Source organism: Schistocerca cancellata, chromosome 1, assembly GCF_023864275.1.
Source record: "Schistocerca cancellata isolate TAMUIC-IGC-003103 chromosome 1, iqSchCanc2.1, whole genome shotgun sequence".
NCBI classification, from domain to species: Eukaryota; Metazoa; Arthropoda; class Insecta; order Orthoptera; family Acrididae; genus Schistocerca; species Schistocerca cancellata.
This window is the reverse complement of record NC_064626.1, coordinates 477711065-477730402: the sequence shown is the minus strand read 5'-3', so window position 1 is coordinate 477730402 and position 19338 is coordinate 477711065. Positions and strand designations below refer to the sequence as shown.

At 42.2% G+C, this 19338-nt stretch overlaps 1 protein-coding gene across 2 annotated transcripts in view; it reads left to right on the top strand.

Annotated features, from left to right (window-relative positions):
* Nucleotides 1-3694, top strand: part of LOC126177442 (CLIP domain-containing serine protease HP8-like) — a 79011-nt gene extending 75317 nt beyond the window's left edge. The window contains exon 6 of one of the 2 annotated variants that reach the window (XM_049924456.1): nucleotides 1843-3694. In XM_049924456.1, the coding sequence (XP_049780413.1) occupies nucleotides 1843-2345 (503 nt within the window). In that variant the 3' untranslated portion in view covers nucleotides 2346-3694. Of the gene's footprint in view, nucleotides 1-1816 lie in introns of both variants that reach the window. The other variant, XM_049924457.1, reaches the window with a different exon arrangement.
* Nucleotides 3695-19338: the final 15644 nt, after the last annotated feature.

The window sequence follows — 19338 nt, the reverse complement described above, 5'->3', positions numbered from 1 at the left end:
CGGATTCGATTCCCGGCTGGGTCAGAGATTTTCTCCGCTCTGGGACTGGGTGTTGTGTTGTCCTCATTATCATTTCATCATCGTCAGTGGAAGGTAACGGGAAACCACTACCGGAATCACTTCTCTAGACGCTCATGCGGTGGACCTCTCTGACGAGGCTTCCCCCATGACAAAACCTGCCGTAACGCAGGACACAAAGTTTTTTTTAATGGCATAAAATACTTAAAATACATTTTCATAGCTGGCGGGAGTGCGACCTAAAACGCGGGAGGGGAATTCCGCCCTATTCAAGACGCTGTTTTATTAGTTTTGTTTTACGCGGACATGTTGCAGAACTTGGTACTATGTTCGTCAGGTTTTTATTTATTTTTTCTGATAATTATTATTAGATGTTATCGTATTGTGGAGGTGAATTTTTGGCTAAAAGTTATTAACACGAACAAAGGAGCGATTATTAGATGTCAAATTTTATGTTAGTGTACGTTTATAGTCACAGTTACTGTCCGCAGCTCGTGGTCGTGCGGTAGCGTTCTCGCTTCCCACGCCCGGGTTCCCGGGTTCGATTTCCGGCGGGGTCAGGGATTTTCTCTGCCTCGTGATCACTGCGTGTTGTGTGATGTCCTTAGGTTGGTTAGGATTAAGTAGTTCTAAGTTCTAGGGGACTGATGACCATAGATGTTAAGTCCCATAGTGCTCAGAGCCATTTGAACCATCACAGTTACTGAGTTGAGTCATTATTTATTGTACACTTAAACACAGTCCTAAAGAATTTAGCTCTAAGATACCAATTTGGATATAAGATGATTATACGTCAGTTCACATATCTTAAATGACGCTTTCAATTATGCATGTTGGTAGTTTATATCTACCATGCATCCTACAGCTTGTCATATGCAAAGAACAAAACGTTTTCCATTCATCATTTGTTCTGGACTGAAAACCGCAGTATTATCTCTTGCTTTTTAGAGTGTTTCTTACGCGGTTCTTTTTGTGGTGTGCTCTTGCTTTCTTCGTTTATGACGCGTTAAAAAACGTATTCTTTTGTTATTGTCGTTTTTAGATTTTAGAGACGGATATGGTAGACTTTATCAGCAAACATAAGGTTTCAGTCACCACTTTACACATTGACGTAGCTACGAAGTGCTCATTTGTTTCTTTTCGTGTTTGTATTGTTTCCCGCGATTTCGAATTGTTATTGAGATCTGAGATTCTTAGCTTTTGTGTGTGTGTGTGTGTGTGTGTGTGTGTGTGTGAGTGAGAGAGAGAGAGATAGAGATAGAGAAAGAGAGAGAGAGAAAGAGACAGAGAGAGAGAATAAATTTCCTTTAATTTACGTCTATGGTCATAAACTGTTCACAGATTACCGGTTTCGGTCTATAGTGACCATCTTCAGATCTTTGTTTTATAAGTGAGTGTGAATGACAACATGACTCGTGCATATGCTGTTATTTATATATATATATTTGACGATGCTGGTGCTGAATACGCATTTAACATTTGAGGATGCCACTATGGCTGCAGTACATTAGGAAATTGTTTTCATAAAACACAGATCTGAAGGTGGTCATTATAGACCGAAACCGGTAATCTGTGAACAAAAAGTTTGTCACCCTAAACGTAAATTAAAGGAAATTTATTCTATATAAGGGTCACTGTTTTATTCGCTACAGTGACGCAGCTTGTGAAAGAGAAAGTGACAGAGAGAGAGGTCAGGTGAATGGTTTGGATTTGGATAAACAATAAACAATTTTTTTTTTTTTACGTTTCGACGTTACGAGTAGCATCAGTGAGAGTGTGGGTGCGTCGTCTGCCTCAGAGAACTGGAGCCCGGTGGTGCTGCAGGCGATGGTGCCGGTGGTGGAGGGCGGCGCGTGCGCGGCCAAGTTCGGCGGCGAGGCGTCGCTGCGCGTGGACCCGCGGCGGCAGGTGTGCGCGGGCGGCGAGCGGCGCGACTCGTGCCGCGGCGACTCGGGCGGCCCTCTGATGGGCACGCGGCCGGCCGACGCCGTCACCGTGGCCGTCGCCGTCGCCAGCTACGGGCCCGACCCCTGCGGCAAGCCGGGCTGGCCCGGCGTCTACACGCGCGTCGACGCCTACCGCTCCTGGCTACTCCGCAACATGCGGCTCTGAAGCCGGCGTTCCCTCTGCCACCACCTGCCCACATTCGCACACCTACTTTTTACGGAAAAGTCTCTCCCTTTTGTTCCCTAGCACTCCGACTCATCTGGCGGGACCTTTCCAGCTGTGTAATGCCATCTTCTCGACTACCTCATCTTACATTATGTGTGAGGATCACGACGTACCTTTTAAGATTTGCAAAATTATATAAAATAAGACACTTTTAACGTTGTATTTTCTCAAAGTACCTCCACAAAACTTACACTAAGGTGACAAAACATATGGGATGCCTCCAAATGTCGTGTCCGACCACCATTTTCCCGGTCTAGTGCAGCAGCTCAACAAGTCGTTCGAAGTCCCTTGCAGAAAACTTGAGCCCTGCTGTCTCTATATTCGTCCATAATTACGAAAGTGTTGCTTGTGCAGCATTTTGTGCACAAACTGACCTCTCTGTTATCTCCCATAAACGTTCAGTGAGTGCTCAAATCATTCGCTCAAATTGTCTAGAATGTCCTTCAAGTCAGCGACGAACAATTGTGGCGCAGTGACATGGCGCAATGTCATTCATAAAAATTCCATCGTCTTTTGGGAACATGAAGTCCATGAAAGCCTGCAAATGGTGTACCAGTAGCGAACATAACCACTTCCAGTCAATGTGCGTTTCAGTTGGACCAGGGAACCCAGTCCATTCAATGTAAAAACAGCCCAGACCATTAAGAAACAACCACCAGCTTGCAAAGTGCCATGTTGACAACTTGGGTCCACGGCTTTGTGGGGTCTGTGCCTCAATCGAACCCTACCATCAGCTCTTACCACTGAAACCGAGACTAATCTGATTAGGCCGCGGTTTTCCAGTCGTCTGGGGTCCAATGGAAATGGTCACGAGCTCGACAGAGGCGCCGCAGCCTATGTCGTGCTGTTAGCGAAGGCAGCTGCTCCTATAGCCCTCCGTACCACATTTTGCCTCACTGTCCTAAAGGATACGTTCGTCGTACGTCCCACATTGATATCTGCGGTTATTTCACGCAATGTTGCTTGTCTATTTGCACTGACAAACCTGTGCAAACGCTGCTGCTCTCGGTCGTTAAGTGAAGGCTGTCGGCCACTGCGTTGCCGTGGTGGCAGGTAATGCCTGATACTTCGTATTCTCGGCACACTCTTGACACTGCAGATCTCGTAATGTTGAATTCCCTAACGATTTCCGGAAATACGTCTAGCTCCAACTACCATTTCGCGTTCAAAGTGTGTTAATAGTCGTCGCGCGGCCATAATCACGTCGGAAACTATTTCACATGAATCACCTGAGTACAAATGACAGCTCCGCCAATGCACCGCCCTCTTATACCTTGTGTACGCGATACTACCGCCATCTGTGTATGTGCATGTCGCTATCCCATGACTTTTGTCACCTCACTGTAATCCACTCTTAAAAACCAGTTCTGAAAACTGTTTTTTTCCTCATTTTCATCAAATACTGTAAACTTACTGTTGTTGGCGTCCACAATTTCGATTGCACACAAAATTTTTCTGTCCGTGTAAGTTTTAACTTCAGAGGACACGAAGGAATCACATAGCATCTGGAAGACAAGATATGTCTTTGGCTTCCGTGGACCCTAGAAACTGAGCGGTGAGATTAGATTTGTTCGCAGACACTTTTTCTCTTAGATTCCTACTGGCATACAAAATGGTAGAACAACTTAGGAGAATACAGCCAGGTCACGTCCTCAACAACAGCCGAAATTTCTACAGGTGCACACACCGCCGTTTTCGAGGCGAAAATGCAACGAGAAAGTGCTGTACAAGGAAGTTTAAGGCATCGGTTTGTGAACAAAAACCAAAGATTCTCATCTGCAGGAAGACTGATTTCGCACTGTAAACAACTTTAGCGACGACACAACCAATGATGACCAACATCGTAACTTGCCGATAGTGAATAATAATTACTAATGGTTCAGCAAGTAGTATTAACTCTGTCCGTCTCTTGTTTGACCAGACAGAGAAGAGCACTCCATGTACAATTCAAGCAAATATCTGCCTCTTTATTTACAAGGTTGCCAAATGCCAAATGAGCTGACCTCTCTTTATCGAATGGTACAATGATCTGCATCATCTGAGCTGCTCAGACGCTGAACGTTCCCAAAAGAACTCAGGTGCTCGATAAAAATGTTATACAATGCGTTTTAATTAACGCTATAAACAAAGGACGGCCATAGTACTGAGTCTTTTGTGTGTGTGTGTGTGTGTGTGTGTGTGTGTGTGTGTGTGTGTGTGCGTGTGTGTGAATTCCTAATGGACCAATCTGCTTAGGTCATCGGGCGCTAGATTTACACACTACTTAAACAAACTAATGCTAAGAACAACACACACACACACACCCATGCCCGAGGGAGGACTCGAACCTCCGGCGGGAGGAGCCGCGCAGCCCCTGACACGACGCCTCAAACAGCGCGGCCACTCCACGCAGCACTGATTCTTGAGACTGGCATTTCCATAATTCAGTATTAATAGACTGCGTGAAAAGGATCATCGAATTGTAAAATCAAAGACTTGGTCGATGTGAAACAATTTTATTATAAAGGAAATAAACAATGTACACAGATTAATAACGGACTCTGCTTCGAAATTAGTCAAACAAATGACAAAGAACACCTAATTGAAACATGAAAGTAAGTTTCAATAAACACTGATATGTTTGACAAAGTTATCTGCAACGAATGAGATCTGTAGTAACTAGTTTTCTAATATATTAATTTAGCACACTCAGCTGCAGGTGGATCCTGCGAAACCGAAAAGAGAAACGAAATTAAACGGGCCGTTCTGCCTGTCCACCCGGTCATGGATGAGCCTGTATGGATTTACTGAAGTACTAGAAAGCCACTTGCTTTGTTCCGTCCAAACCAGCTAAAGCCGCCAGACATTCTCGCCACAGTTGTTGTGTGGCGACGAGTAGTCAGCGGGTAGTGCAGGTTCACACTACCAGAACTCATCTGCCGATTCGAGCTGCCTCACAAGGAACGAGGACTCTACGTGTAAGTACCATTTTCTGCCAAGTCAAGGGCGTTTGCGCTTCCTGTTGCATCCATTCAGAAGACCGGGAAGAAAATATGAGTTCACTAACCTTTCTCCCGTCTCTGCTTTTCACTGAGTCCGCATCTAAAAAAAGTCGCCTACAGTAAGAAAAGAGCTGATCCACCCGTGGCCAATGGCGTGAGTATTATATTGCTGTTTTTTCTCCCACCAAAAACTGCGTAAAAGTCATTCTTCAATTTGCCAGCTTTTCACCTTTGTTTTTTCTTTCAAAACATATATTACGTTTCTTTCTTGCCTGCGGGTGGAGAAGAAGTCTTGTACCCCATCAGGCCTTGATGTCTGTTTGTTGTGACACTTGTAACTAACCTGTTTCTACGGGTTATTACATTATTATTGGGAATGTAAATACTTATTGCTTGGGAAGTTAACGTGAGAAGATTAGGGTCGCCACCGACTCTAACCATACAACTAATCGAAGGTTTGGTCGAGTCGGAAAATAAATTAATTTGATCACAGACCAGAAAATCACAAAAGTCATACGTTGTGATGTCGCTCATAGCGGATACAATGTAATTAATAGTGTTCCCCGTGCACTGTTCACGACAGTCAAACATTTAAAATAAAATAGCACATGCAAGAACACTGTGCAGAAGATCAGCTCCCAGCAACACACCTGAAAATAAGACTTAATCTAAAGCATTTGTTATAAAATACAAGGGGAGACTAATCACTGGACCTGTGCATAAGGAAACACATTGGATGTGCTAACGGGAAAGCTACGAGGTGAGTGGCTTAGGTGCAAAAACGTAATCTCGGAACACAAGAGAAAATTGTAGGTAAAATCATTTATTCCTAGGATAAAGATGTGAGGCATGTACCCGATTCCTGATAACACGTGGTTTGTGGAGACACAATTTCTAGGTATAGTGCCCAAATTCCAACAATATCACATCACACAATCATGTTAACATTATCTAAAACAAACATGCGATCGGACAGTTAGTGATGCCGGTAGCCCAACAACTAGAATGTTCTACCACGTGGTTGGCTCCCCACGGACGAAAGACACATAAAGCACGGAAAATTTACGAGAAGGCAAAGCTCTAAATATTTAGAAAGGTGAAAGCTTATGCAGGCACAGCTGAAGGCAAACAGACATTCATACAGAAGCGAGTGCTCACTTCTTATCGACAACTTTGTGTGGCGCTCTTCCGGCGGATCCAAGTCTGCTACAGAAATTCGCTAAAAGAAATATCTGCCAAAGTTCTGCATTCCTTGCTGCGACAAGGCAAAGCAATCTTCCAGATTTGAAAAGCGAGACCAAAAGCTAACAGCTCTCCCCTCGCCAAGTAACAGCGCGCCACGCGGTCAGTCTAACTCACCCTTCTTCGACTGGAGCACAGCTGTGGACGCTTCCCGTACCGGCGGCAGACTGCCTCCCGCTTCTCCAGCCTCTTCCACGCTCCGCGTGGCCCGGAAAACCCAAAGATGCCATTTCCGCCACCAACCTAACGCAGGTGGATTTCTCACAAGTAGCGAAAACCTCTTTGCCGACTTGACCACTACGAGAGTTGGCTATTCTGTACCACTGCTGCTGAATCTGTACGACTACCGCAGACTTTCTGCAGCAGACTACGCCACCGTCTAGCAACGTGACACACAACCACATTCATTCAATCACGCCACTATGAGAGTAAAGAGAAAAGAGAAACAAGGAAAAGAAAGATAAATGGTAATGAAAATGGGCTACCGGACTAATGAAAGGTGGCTACAGGACCCTTTCACACTCTCACTCAGTAGTGCAAAAAAGCACTTCGACGGAAGGGCACAGGTGTAAAAACACCTATTTATTTACTAGCACGAGTCTTCGTGAGTCATCATTTCTTTGTATTCTGCTGGACTCTCATATTGTCTCCTGTTTCTTAGACCACACGGAAAAAGTGTGAAATCCTTGCTCTACCGAACTACTGGCTTCCTAAAACCTCTGCTGACACAGGCGAAAAATCTACCCTTACTTGCACAAAGAACCAGTTAGAACATAGAGAACAGGGTGGGTAGTATTACATTAATGAGTAAGGTATGATGCAAACAGTCAAATTTTACTCTCTCTCTTTCATCTATTTTTTATTTTGTTTGGCGGATGGAGTACCTGACCATTAGTTGAAATATGATCAGTTAGGATATGGAAACAGGGTTACTTTAGCAAACTATAGCAGCAACACAAAATTTTTCACTCACACATATGATTGCCACACAATTTGATTCATTCTTTTCGCCGATAATGTCACTTAAGGCTTTTATTGAAATGTTGCTATGATAATGGTAAAGCACTTCTTCCTTGAATATGCCCAGCTTGCAAAAACTAGTTCCCTCTGAATTCAAAAGTTTTGCAATATCAGTTAAGCTATCCCATCCACTCACCTTGTTGTCGGTCCCCTTGATTAGTAATTCATTCCATTTGTCAATAACAAATATAAAATTCCCTCCTACTTAATATATATGATGTTCAGAAGACATGCATATATATAGTCCCTTGATTAAGTACATCTATTGAACCCTAATATAAATTACAAGGACATTTGATTTTTAGCAACTATAGTGAATGATGCAAAAACAACAGTCTATGCTCAAACAATAAAAGAAAAGCAAATGTTGGTACTTTACAAAGGGGAAAGAAAACGAGTTTATTTATTTTTATTTATTTATTGTTCCGTGGGACCAAATTAAGAAGAAGTCTGCATGGTCATGGAACGAGTCAATATATGGAGTTATAACACGATAGTAGAAACAGATAAAATGAAATATAAAAAACATATTCTGGGGATAAGTCTTAAGTTTAAATAAAGAAAATCAACAATATAACACTGGAATTTGCTTAATTTTTTAGCTCTTCCAGGAGCTCCTCGACAGAATAGAAGGAGTGAGCCATGAGGAAACTCTTCAGTTTAGACTTAAAAGAGTTTGGGCTACTGCTAAGGTTTTTGAGTTCTTGTGGTAGCTTATTGAAAATGGATGCAGCAGAATACTGCACTGCTTTCTGCACAAGAGTAAAGGAAGTGCATTCCACATGCAGATTTGATTTCTGCCTAGTATTAACTGAGTGAGAGCTGCTAACTCTTGGGAATAGGCTAATATTGCTAACAACAAACGACACTGAAGAAAATATATACTGTGAGGGCTATGTCAGAATTCCCAGACTACTGAACAGGGGTCGACAAGAGGTTCTCGAACTTGCACCACATATCGCTCGAAAAGCCCGTTTTTGAGCCAAAAATACCCTTTTTGAATCAGAAGAATTACCCCAAAAAATAATACCATACGACATAAGTGTATGAAAATATGTGAAGTAGACTACTTTTCGTGTTGAACTGTCACTTATTTCAGATACTGTTCTAATGGTAAATAAAGCAGCGTTCAGTTTCTGAACAAGATCCGGGCCGTGTGCTTTCCACAACAGCTTACTATCTATCCGAACGCCTAGGAACTTGAACTGTTCCGTCTCGCTTATAATATACCCATTCTGTCTGATCAAAATATCGGTTCTTGTTGAATTGTGAGTTAGAAACTGTAAAAGCTGAGTCTTACTGTGATTTAGCATCAAATTATTTTCCACAAGCCATGAACTTATTTCATGAACTACATTATTTGATACTGTTTCAATATTACACACAAGATCCTTCACTACCAGGCTGGTGTCATCAGCAAACAGAAATATTTTTGAATCACCTTTAATACTACAAGGCATATCATTTATATAAATAAGAAACAGCAGTGGCCCCAGCACTGACCCTTGGGGAACGCCCCACTTAACAGCGCCCCATTGGGACTGAACATCACTACCACTCTCAATATTGCGGAGAATTACCTTCTGCTTTCTGTTCTTAAAGTAAGAGGCGAACCAATTGTAAGCTACTCCTCTTACTCCATAATGGTCCAACTTCTGCAGTAATATTTTGTGGTCAACACAGTCAAAAGCCTTCGTTAAATCAAAGAAAACACCTAGCGTTCGCAACCTTTTATTTAATCCGCCCAAAATCTCACAGAGAAAAGAGAATATAGCATTTTCAGTTGTTAAACAATTTCTAAAATCAAACTGTACATTTGACAGCAAATTATGTGAATTTAAATGCTCCAGTAACCTTGTATATACAACCTGCTCGATAACTTTAGCAAACACCGATGGCATAGAAATAGGTCTAAAATTGTCAACATTATCCCTGTCTCTCTTTTTATAAAGTGGCTTCACTACCGAGTACTTTAATCGGTCGGGAAACCGACCACTCCTAAAGGAAAAGTTACAGATATGGCTAAGTACTGGGCTGACATACATAGAACAATACTTCAGTATTCTGCTAGATACCCCGTCATATCCATGAGAGTTCTCGGTCTTTAGTGATTTAATTATTAACTCAATCTCCCTCTTGTCAGTATCATGGAGGAGCATTTCAGGTAACAGTCTCGGAACACTTTTTTCTAAGAGCGCTATGTGATTCCCTGTTGGGACTAGGTTTCTATTTAGTTCACCTGCTATATTCAGAAAGTGATTATTAAATACTGTACATATACGCGACTTATCAGTAACACGGACATTCCCACTACGCACTGGTTCTATATCCTCGACTTGTCTCTCTAGACCAGCCACTTCTTTTACGACTGACCATATGGTTTTAATTTTATCCTGAGACTTAGCTATTCTATCTGCATCCACATACTTTTTGCCTTCCTAATAACATTTTTCAGCACCTTACAATACTGTTTGTAATGGGCTGCTGCATTTAGATTTTGCCTGTTTATAACGTTTTGATATAATTGCCACTTTGTTCTACAAGATATTCTTATCCCTCTAGTCAGCCACCCAGGCTGCCTATTTGTGCTAGTACCCTGTTTTGAACGTTCTAACGGAAAGCAACTTTCAAAGAGCACGAGAAAAGTCTTGAGAAAAGCATTATATTTATCATCTACTGTATCAGCGCTATAAACATCTTGCCACTCTTGTTCCTTGATAAGGTTTACAAAGGTCTCTACAGCAACTGGATGAGCTTTCTTAAACAGTTGATAACTATATTTATCATGTGTTGCAGCAAAAAATCTTTTAGAGTTAAAATTTGTGCATCATGATCTTTTTGCTAACAGAATGCCCTTCTAGTAATGAGGAATGAACATAAATGTTGTCTATGGTTGTTCTACTGTTCCCTTCCACTCTCGTTGTTAAGAATACGGTTTGCATAAGATTATATGAATTAAGGAGGTCTACCAGCATCATTTTCCTTGCACAATCACTTATACAATTAATGTTGAAGTCACCGCATATAACTAACTTTTTGTATTTCCTATAAAGTGAACCAAGAACCTCCTCTAGCTTTAGCAAAAATGTTGTGAAGTCGGTGTCTGGGGCTCTATAAATAACAACAGTTAGAAGTTTAGCTCCATTAAATTTAACCACACCTGCACAACATTCAAACACCTTTTCAGCGCAGTACTTTGAAACATCAATTGACTCAAATGGGATACCGTTTTTCACGTACATGACTACTCCCCCACACCGCAAAGATTTCCTAGAAAAGCTGCCATCCAACCTGTATCCTGGTAAAGGAAGCCTCTTAATTATCTCCTTATTTAAGAAGTGTTCAAATATACCAATAATTTCAGAGTCAACATCTATAAGCAGTTCACTAACTTTATCTTTAATACCTAAGCTTTGTCAAAAGTGGTTCCTTTGTTAGAGAGACTTCCCTTAAGCAGGAATACCTATCAGCTGACTTCAACCTAAAAAAGGTGCAGCTCTAACACCCACTACTGCAGGAATTTTCCCATAAGTGATCCCACCACCCCCACCTATGCTGTCACCTATAAGCTTTGCCAACCTCCCCTTCCCATACCTGTTGAGGTGCAGGCCATGTCTAGTGAAACCCGTCCTGCTGATAGACTCCACCGACACCACTGAAATGTGACTCATGCTTTCTGTTATCAGCGCACACCCAAGTCTCATGTTATTACGCCTGACGGCTGTATTAAGATGAGCCCGATCGTGACGCTGAAACAGTTCCACGAAGTGCACATTCGTGTTGCCAGTCTGAGTGCCTATCTTTTCCAGGTCACCATCTATGTCATACGCCCCATCTCTATCAATACTATTACCAGCCCCACCCACATCACTACCTGATCCTCTTTAGTAAAATCCCTACATAACCCCCCTACGTTAACAGTCACCTCAGCCAATCCTGCATTAGACTTCACAATGCTGGTGACCTGGTACTCACTCCCCAACACTACCTGCAACTGCTGGCCTACACCTCTGCCATGAGAACTACCTAACCGCAGAACCTTCTTCTTCCTCTTCGACTTTGCAACTGTCCTAGCCACCGTAACTGCTGAGGTCTGCTGCATACTTCCTACATCTACAGCTACTAGAGATTCCTCTCCACTAGATTCTGACACTTGGTCATATCTATTGCAAACACCAATAGTAAAACTATCTGAAAATCTTCTTCTCCTAGCAGATCTCTCGCCAACAGCCAGCTCCCATTCCCCCCACCCCCTTCTCCCTCCTCATCCAATCTAGCTCCTCCTGTGCGTTTTTCAACTGCACCTGAAGGGCACAGATCAACTTACTCTTGCTACATAACCTGCAGTTCCAGGAGAGGATCTCACCAGAATGCCCAGTGGCTTCCCCACTGCATTCCCCCCAGTTGGTACATCAAGTTATATTTCTTGATTGTCTTGACAACAGGGAGAGGCAAAGGCTGCTCAACAGGATACAACAATAAAGAACTGTTCATGGAGTAGTGTTACCAGACATAGTATTGCCAACAATGGGTGTCGGTTGAATTAGGAGTGACGCCGACACTGCTTGTGCATGGGTTATACTATGAGGAATTTCTCTCCAGGAGGGATAAATAAGGAACATGAGAAAATTGCTTTCTGACACAGTACCACTAAGCATGACAGTCTGCCCAACACCATTATCATCAGAAAATGAAGGAAGGGGTGTGTATAATCTGTAATTCTGCATTGCACACTCCATCAGTGTGTACAGAGCCGTATTTAATTTTCTCTTCTCTACTGTTGTGGATAGGAAATGCAAGACATTCATCACTGTGTCTCGAAGCATGCGTTTACAAGTGTCGACAACGTAGGTGTAATGCCTGCTATTCTTCTTGAAACACCCAATGTGGCTGAAGAAGGAATCGCCCACCAACTGCGAGATGATCTAGTTGCCTCCCTCTAGAGGTCGTCACTTCAGACTACCTGGCGCCGAGGCGGCTCTCCCACCCTTGGCTTGACAGCAAAAGTCGCCGCCGCGCGACCAGCGTTCTCCTGTCTCTCTTCTCTCCCGTCTTGCGTCCTCTGGGCCTGTCAGCACGCCGCCAACAGGTGGCCTCACTGGAAGGCTGCGTCGTCGCCTGGAAGTGTTCTTTCATCAGCTGCCATTCGACCAGTGTTCGCAGCCCTCATGTGCGCTTGTCTGCATAATTCTCAGATTCCACAAGTTACAATTTTATCTTAATTTTTGATTGATACAGTATTTGCAGAACATGAAAATTTTCATTTTATTTTACTATTAAACCGTCATATGCTTGATCAGTCTCTTATAATGAAGCTGAATCTGTAGGGCTTGTTAATCGCGCATTTAGTTATAATATTCAACTTACCTGTTGTTCACAAACTATCAGTCTGAATGATTAAAATTTACAGTAACTCTCATTAATTATAAATCACTTAATTCGTCTATTTTACTTGCATACACTGACAGAAAAAAATCTCCGCACCAAAAAATAATGTAAGTTAATGACATTTTCGGACTACATTTTTCCAGGTAACATTTAAGTGATCAACATTGCAAGATAACAGGTTGGTGTAAGTGCGAGACAAGCCATTGCAAATGTGAATTTCTGATACATTAACAACATGTGTAACCACTAGAATGTTGAATGCAAGTTATCAAATGCGCATGCATTGTGTTGTACAGGCACCGGCTGTCAGTTTGTGGGATGGAGTGCTATGCCTGTTGCACTTGGTCAGTCAGTACAGGGACAGTTAATGCTGTTTTGTGGCTGACACTGGCGTTGTCGTCCATTGATGTCCAGTATGTGATCGACTGTAGACATATCTGGTGACTGAGCAGGCCAAGGCAACATGTCAACACACTATACAACATCTTGGGCTACACCAGCAGTATGCAAGGGGTCCGCCGCTCGTGGTCTCGCGGTAGCGTTCTCGCTTCCCGAGCACGGGGTCCCGGGTTCGATTCCCGGCGGGGTCAGGGATTTTCACCTGCCTCGAGATGACTGGGTGTTTGTGTTGTCCTCATCATTTCATCATCATCCAGGAAAGTGGCGAAATTGGACTGAGCAAAGATTGGGTAATTGTACGGGCACTGATAACCACGCAGTTGAGCGCCCCACAAACCAAACATCATCATCTCAGTATGCAGGGGACCGTTATCCTGTTGGAAAATAAAGCCTGGAATGCTGTTCATGAAAGGCAGCACAGCAGACCTGATCACCAAACTGACGTACAAATTTGCAGTGAGGGTGCGTGGGATAACCACGAGAGTGCCCCTGCTGTCACACGAAATCGCACCCAAGACCGTAACACCAGATGTAGGTCCAGTATGTCAAGCATGCAGGCAAGTTGGACGCAGGCCCTCAACTGGCTAATCAACACACAGCCATCACTGGCGCTGAGGTAGAACCAGCTTTCACCATAAAACACAACAGACCCACACAACATTTCCAAGGAGCTGTCACTTGACACCACTGAAGTTATAAATAGCGATGCCTTCGGGTCAGGCATACTAGAGCCCATCTGTCTCAGAGCTGGAAAAGATTTGTAAAAGTTTTTGGCGTCGCTATGGTGGTAACCGCTGCTCAATTTGCTGCTGCAGATGCAGGACGATGCAGCAGAGCCATACGCCGAACATGATGGTATTCCCTCTCTGTGGCGCCACATGACCGTCAGGAGCCTGGTCTTCTAGCAACCACACATTCTCGTGACCACTGACCACCGCTGCCGTCAGTCATGTACAGTGGCTACAGCAATATCAAAGAAGGAATATCCTGCTTCTTCTAGCCCTATTACTCGACCTCGTTGAAACTCATTGAGGTATTGATAAGGGTGTCTTTAATGCATTCTTGACTAATAGACGCTCACGAGCGTTACAGGGTGTACTTCAAGCAAACCTGATGTGCGTCCTCAGAGTGGCGCTACTGGAACCACTCTCACGCGACTGACGCGAAATCTGAGTAGACGTCGTCTTTAAGGAGTAGAAACACGTCTACCAACTTTCGTTTATAACGCACGACTCCTTCTTTCTGTTGTGACTTTTTTCTGTCAGTGTATTTACTGATTGAAAACCTACTCCCCATTTCATTACAGCATAGTCAAATACTGAGCTTCACTGTCACAATATTCATTGTTAAGTAGTTTATTAGATTGTTTAATGATCAGTTAAAGTGTGCTTTATTTCTTCTCCATTCATGTAGTCAACTAGTTTATATATATGCCCTCAATCACGATGGTACCATATTTGTTATGCCAATGACAATTAACATAGCTGAGCAGTATCACCAAGAAAGAGAAACCATCACCCATTCTGTGACGACATTCAACTACTGGGCAGCCTTTCCATTCTTACATCCTTTATACATCTTCCTATATCTCTTTTCCTGGACATATATCTTCCCTGTATCATGGTATTATGGATCATCATCATTAATATTGGCCTCTCACTTTCATTGACATGTTGCACATCACATACATCAAATCTGTAAACAATAGCTTTACAAATAATTACAACTGCACATTTTCTTTCTACATAGACACATGAGATAAAGAACTAATAGAAAAAATCATTCTACGTTAATACCACTGCTGAGTTACTTACTCCTTTTCCTCCTAATATTACATTATCATTTTCCAAAGATTTCCATTATATAGGATGTATCAAAAAGAATCATCCGATTTCAAAACACCATAACCATTATGTTATTTGAAGTATGTGCGTGAACAAGGTACTGTTGGAAAGAGCAAACTCTCAAGTTTTACATGGTTCCCATTAGGTAGCAGCAGTGTGCACCCACTTCAGTTATAGTAAAATTATGTTGGGACGAAAGATAGCGTTTTGTGTTCTACGTTATGCGCAGTGCGGATCAGTAATAACCGTTCAGCGTGACTTCCGTACTGGGTATGGTTCGGATCCTCCTACAGCACAGAGTATTAGACGATGGCATGAACAGTTCCGAGAAACAGGTTGTTTGTGAAAAGCAAATCGCCGGGCCGTCCCCGAGTGTCTGACACAGAAGTCGAACGCATTCGCCATAGTTTCACAAGAAGGCCGCAGAAATCCGTTCGCATGCAGCTCGGCAGCTCAATATGCCCCCAATGTCCGTCTGGCGTGTGTATCGTCGACGTTTACACGTGAAACCATACAAAATTCAGCAACTGCAAGCTATTGGTAAAGGCGACAAACAGCAATGTGTGGAGTTCTGTAATTTCGTTCTGGCAAGATGGAGGATAACAATTTTCTTCCACGCTTAGACGAATCAAGATTCCATTTAAATGGAAAGGTAAACCGTCATAATGTGAGCATATGGGGTATGGAACAAGCACATAAAGTTTTACAGCATGAGAGGGACTCTCCAAAATCTAATGTGTGTTGTGCATTTTCGCGGGAAATGACGTACGGTCCATTTTTCTTTGCCAAGAACACTGTTATAGGAAGCACATATCTCTATATGCTTGAAAACTTTATTTTCCACTATTGGAGATTGATTCGAACGACCTCCCTTGCCAACAGGATGGGGCACCGCCATACTGGCATCTGGAAACATGGGAATTTTTAAATCGAAGGATTACTGAACGATGGATCTGTCGCACTGGACCATATGATCCAGCTGTGGAAACTGTAACTCAAGACATGCTCGCTGCAGTGTGAGAAAAATTAGAATACTGCACTGACATATGCCACACATCTCAAGGGGGGTCATATTGAACACCTATGAGAAGATATGAACCAAACTTTTTGATTTTCCCGTTCCTGATCTCCACTGGTTTAATTTCGACAAATTAAACAGAAATAAACAGTGATTGACTGTTGTTTGTCTTGTGTCTAATTGTGCCTACTGCAGAATCTCAATTCCTAATGGTCCTTTCAAAACCACATAAGGCAGCATATATATCCCAAACTGTCTCCTGACCTCATGACATGAGCCCATACTTACCTTTGACATTGGTTAATATCTTCAATACTCCTACTCTCTCTCTTCCTAATTAAGTCCAAACCCTCTCTTTACAACATGGTCCTGTTCCTCCTTTGGGAAGGACATAAATACGTATTATCTCTACACAACTCTTTCCTCCAGTTAACGACAGTTAAACAACCTAGAAAAAACATTCACATCACCGCAATTAATCACTACTTCTCCTGTGAAATTCCTTATATCTATTCCTTTCGACGCTCAATTCGTCACAACTATCTCACACTTCCTTCATTTATTTCACTACTGCTTCTATTAATTCCCTTCACACAAATGTCTATGGAGAATGCTCTTCACACGACCTCATGCTCTATGACACAAGACATGTATTTACAGGAAACAACATTGCTAGTGCTCACTTGTTGGAACTGCAATTATGCAGTATCTATTCTTTCATCGAATCTAGTTAAAAATTGCTACTGATTCTAACACAACTTAAAATCGATATACATACACAATTACTCTAGACAATCACAAAAACTTTTTGTAAGATAGTAACACACCACACACTAAATAAGTATTACATGTTCAGAAAGAAATTATTGACATTGTCCCAGCATCACTACACTATTCCTATTTGAGGAAGAGTTTTATATTTCTCACATGATGTTCGTCATATGATTTTTTCGACTTGATAGTCTATAGTTCAACCACATTCAAGTGTGAACCCACTGAATTTGCAGTGGTCTATTATACACCAAACAGAATTTGTGTCACAACACCTTCTGTTTGTTTGAGAGCCTGTGGGACTTCACAAGGACCGTCTGCCCAACACAAAACCGTCATATTATGGCCTTCTTATTGACACACTCCTTCCTCTTCCTTGTGGCCATCTGGAAGTTCTTTAATGCCAGATTTGTCACATCTTCATGTCGCCATCTTGTCCACAGCAGAAAATCTTCTAATTCCCTACCCTTAGCTGTCGATTTCTCAGTATCGTAATAGGTGGGAGCAATATGGGAGATCATTCATCAAGTTCTGAAATTCTATTAAAAAGGTATCCCGCAATGAATCTTGTTTTTCAGAGTAAAGTCTACAAAAGCTACCTAGTTCCCTCATTCTTCTCTCCACAGGATTTGATGATGGATGGTAAGTTGAAATACAGAAGGGCTTAATCTAGTGTCTCTTCAGTGTCACCACACACTGATGCAATCTTAACAGTAGCCTATTATCAAAGATAAAGCTGCCTCTATGTCTAACTTGCTTCAGGAAATCCTTTCCTAGTGCCTCACTTACTGTCTTCACTTTTGCACTCCATAGTAGGATCAGTATCACAAACTGGGATGTGAACTCGGCCATGACTAGAATGCAGTGAAAACAACTTTTTGTCCTGGAAAGAAGACTTAGAAGATCTGTTACTGCTATTTGATGTAATCTTTTTGTTGCTGTAGGGTACAATGGTGCCTGGTTTGGTTTGATGGAGGACTTGACTTTCTGACATGGCTTAGAGATGAACAAAACATTGCATGTTATCCTCTCAGTGTTACTAAAGCGGCAAATCGTCTTCAAGATCAACTTCTTGTCGGGTCTTCAGGTGGATCAAACTGTCATCTGAACAAAATACTTCCGTGGTCCGCCTGGACACCATAATTAGGTGAGAAAAGCTAAGGTGCTCTCGCTGATAACTGACTCAAACCGTGAACGATGGAAACACGAAAGGGCATGCGTTGTGGTAAAATGTGCAAGTGCTGAATTGTTTCTGGCGACCCCTGGAGCGAAAGGAGTTGCAGTGCCTCCTGTGGTGAATACTATCAAAAAACGATATATCATTAAAAATTATTACTCTTAGCCAACCAATTCAGATACCGTTGTTTCTTCATATCAGATGAAATAGGATTCCAAATTTTACTTAGTGGGTATCCATTATCAGGGATAATTGTATTACCTGTTAGTCTGATTTCGACAGATTCTTTTAAAAAGTAATCCCAGTAACACAAGACGTTTGCAGCCACGTGTGTCTCATTGTATAGCATCTACGTCCCTCTGTAAGACAGTGCTCAGCCACTGCAGATTTGTCAGGTTGTAATAATCGTGAGTGGCGATTATGTTCAACACATTTGTCAACGACAGTATGAATAGTTTGACCAATGTACATTTACCAACACATGGTATTTTGTAAAGGTCAGGCTTCCTCAAACCTAACGTGTCCTTAACAGGGCCAAGAAGTGATCTAATCGTAGCTAGCAGCCGGAATATACAGGTGCATCTGACTTCACATTTGTTTAAAATCCTACCTATCTTGGCAGACATGTTCCTAGCATATGGAAGGCCAGCCACAGAACTAGAAGAGTCTTCAGGTGGTTTAGGTATTACTCTAAACTCAAAAGCACTGTCTGTCTGTATAGCCGTTATGGTCAAACACTTCCTTAAGATGTTGCAGTTCTCGTAGTGAGCATCTGAGATAACATATATTCTCTTTACCAAGGTCCGTAGAACTCCTGTATGTTGAAATGGTGGATAACAGCTGGAAGCATGTAAATATCTATCAGTGTGTGTCGGTTTCCTATAAACTCTGTGTCCAAGAGTTACGTCATCTTTTTTTATAAACCATACATCCAAAACGGGTAATTTTCTCTCTTTTCAATTTCCATCATAAAGTTGATGTTAGAGTGAAGACAATTAAAATCGTCCAATAACTGTGCAGGGAATCTATTCCATATAACCAAACAAGAAAGATATCGTCAACATACATAAAAAACAAGTAGGCTTCAAAAATGATGTTTTCAGGACCACATCCCAAAAGTTCTCCATACAAAGATTAGCGACTATGGGCAATAAAGAACTCCTCATAGCCACACCGCCAGTCTGTTCAAAATATTTGTCATTCAATAAAAAATAGGTGGACGTCAGTACATGATGGCAGAGCTTCGTCATTTTCATATCTAGTTTTCCATTAGTCAAAATCAATGACTCTTCAAGAGGAACCGAGTAA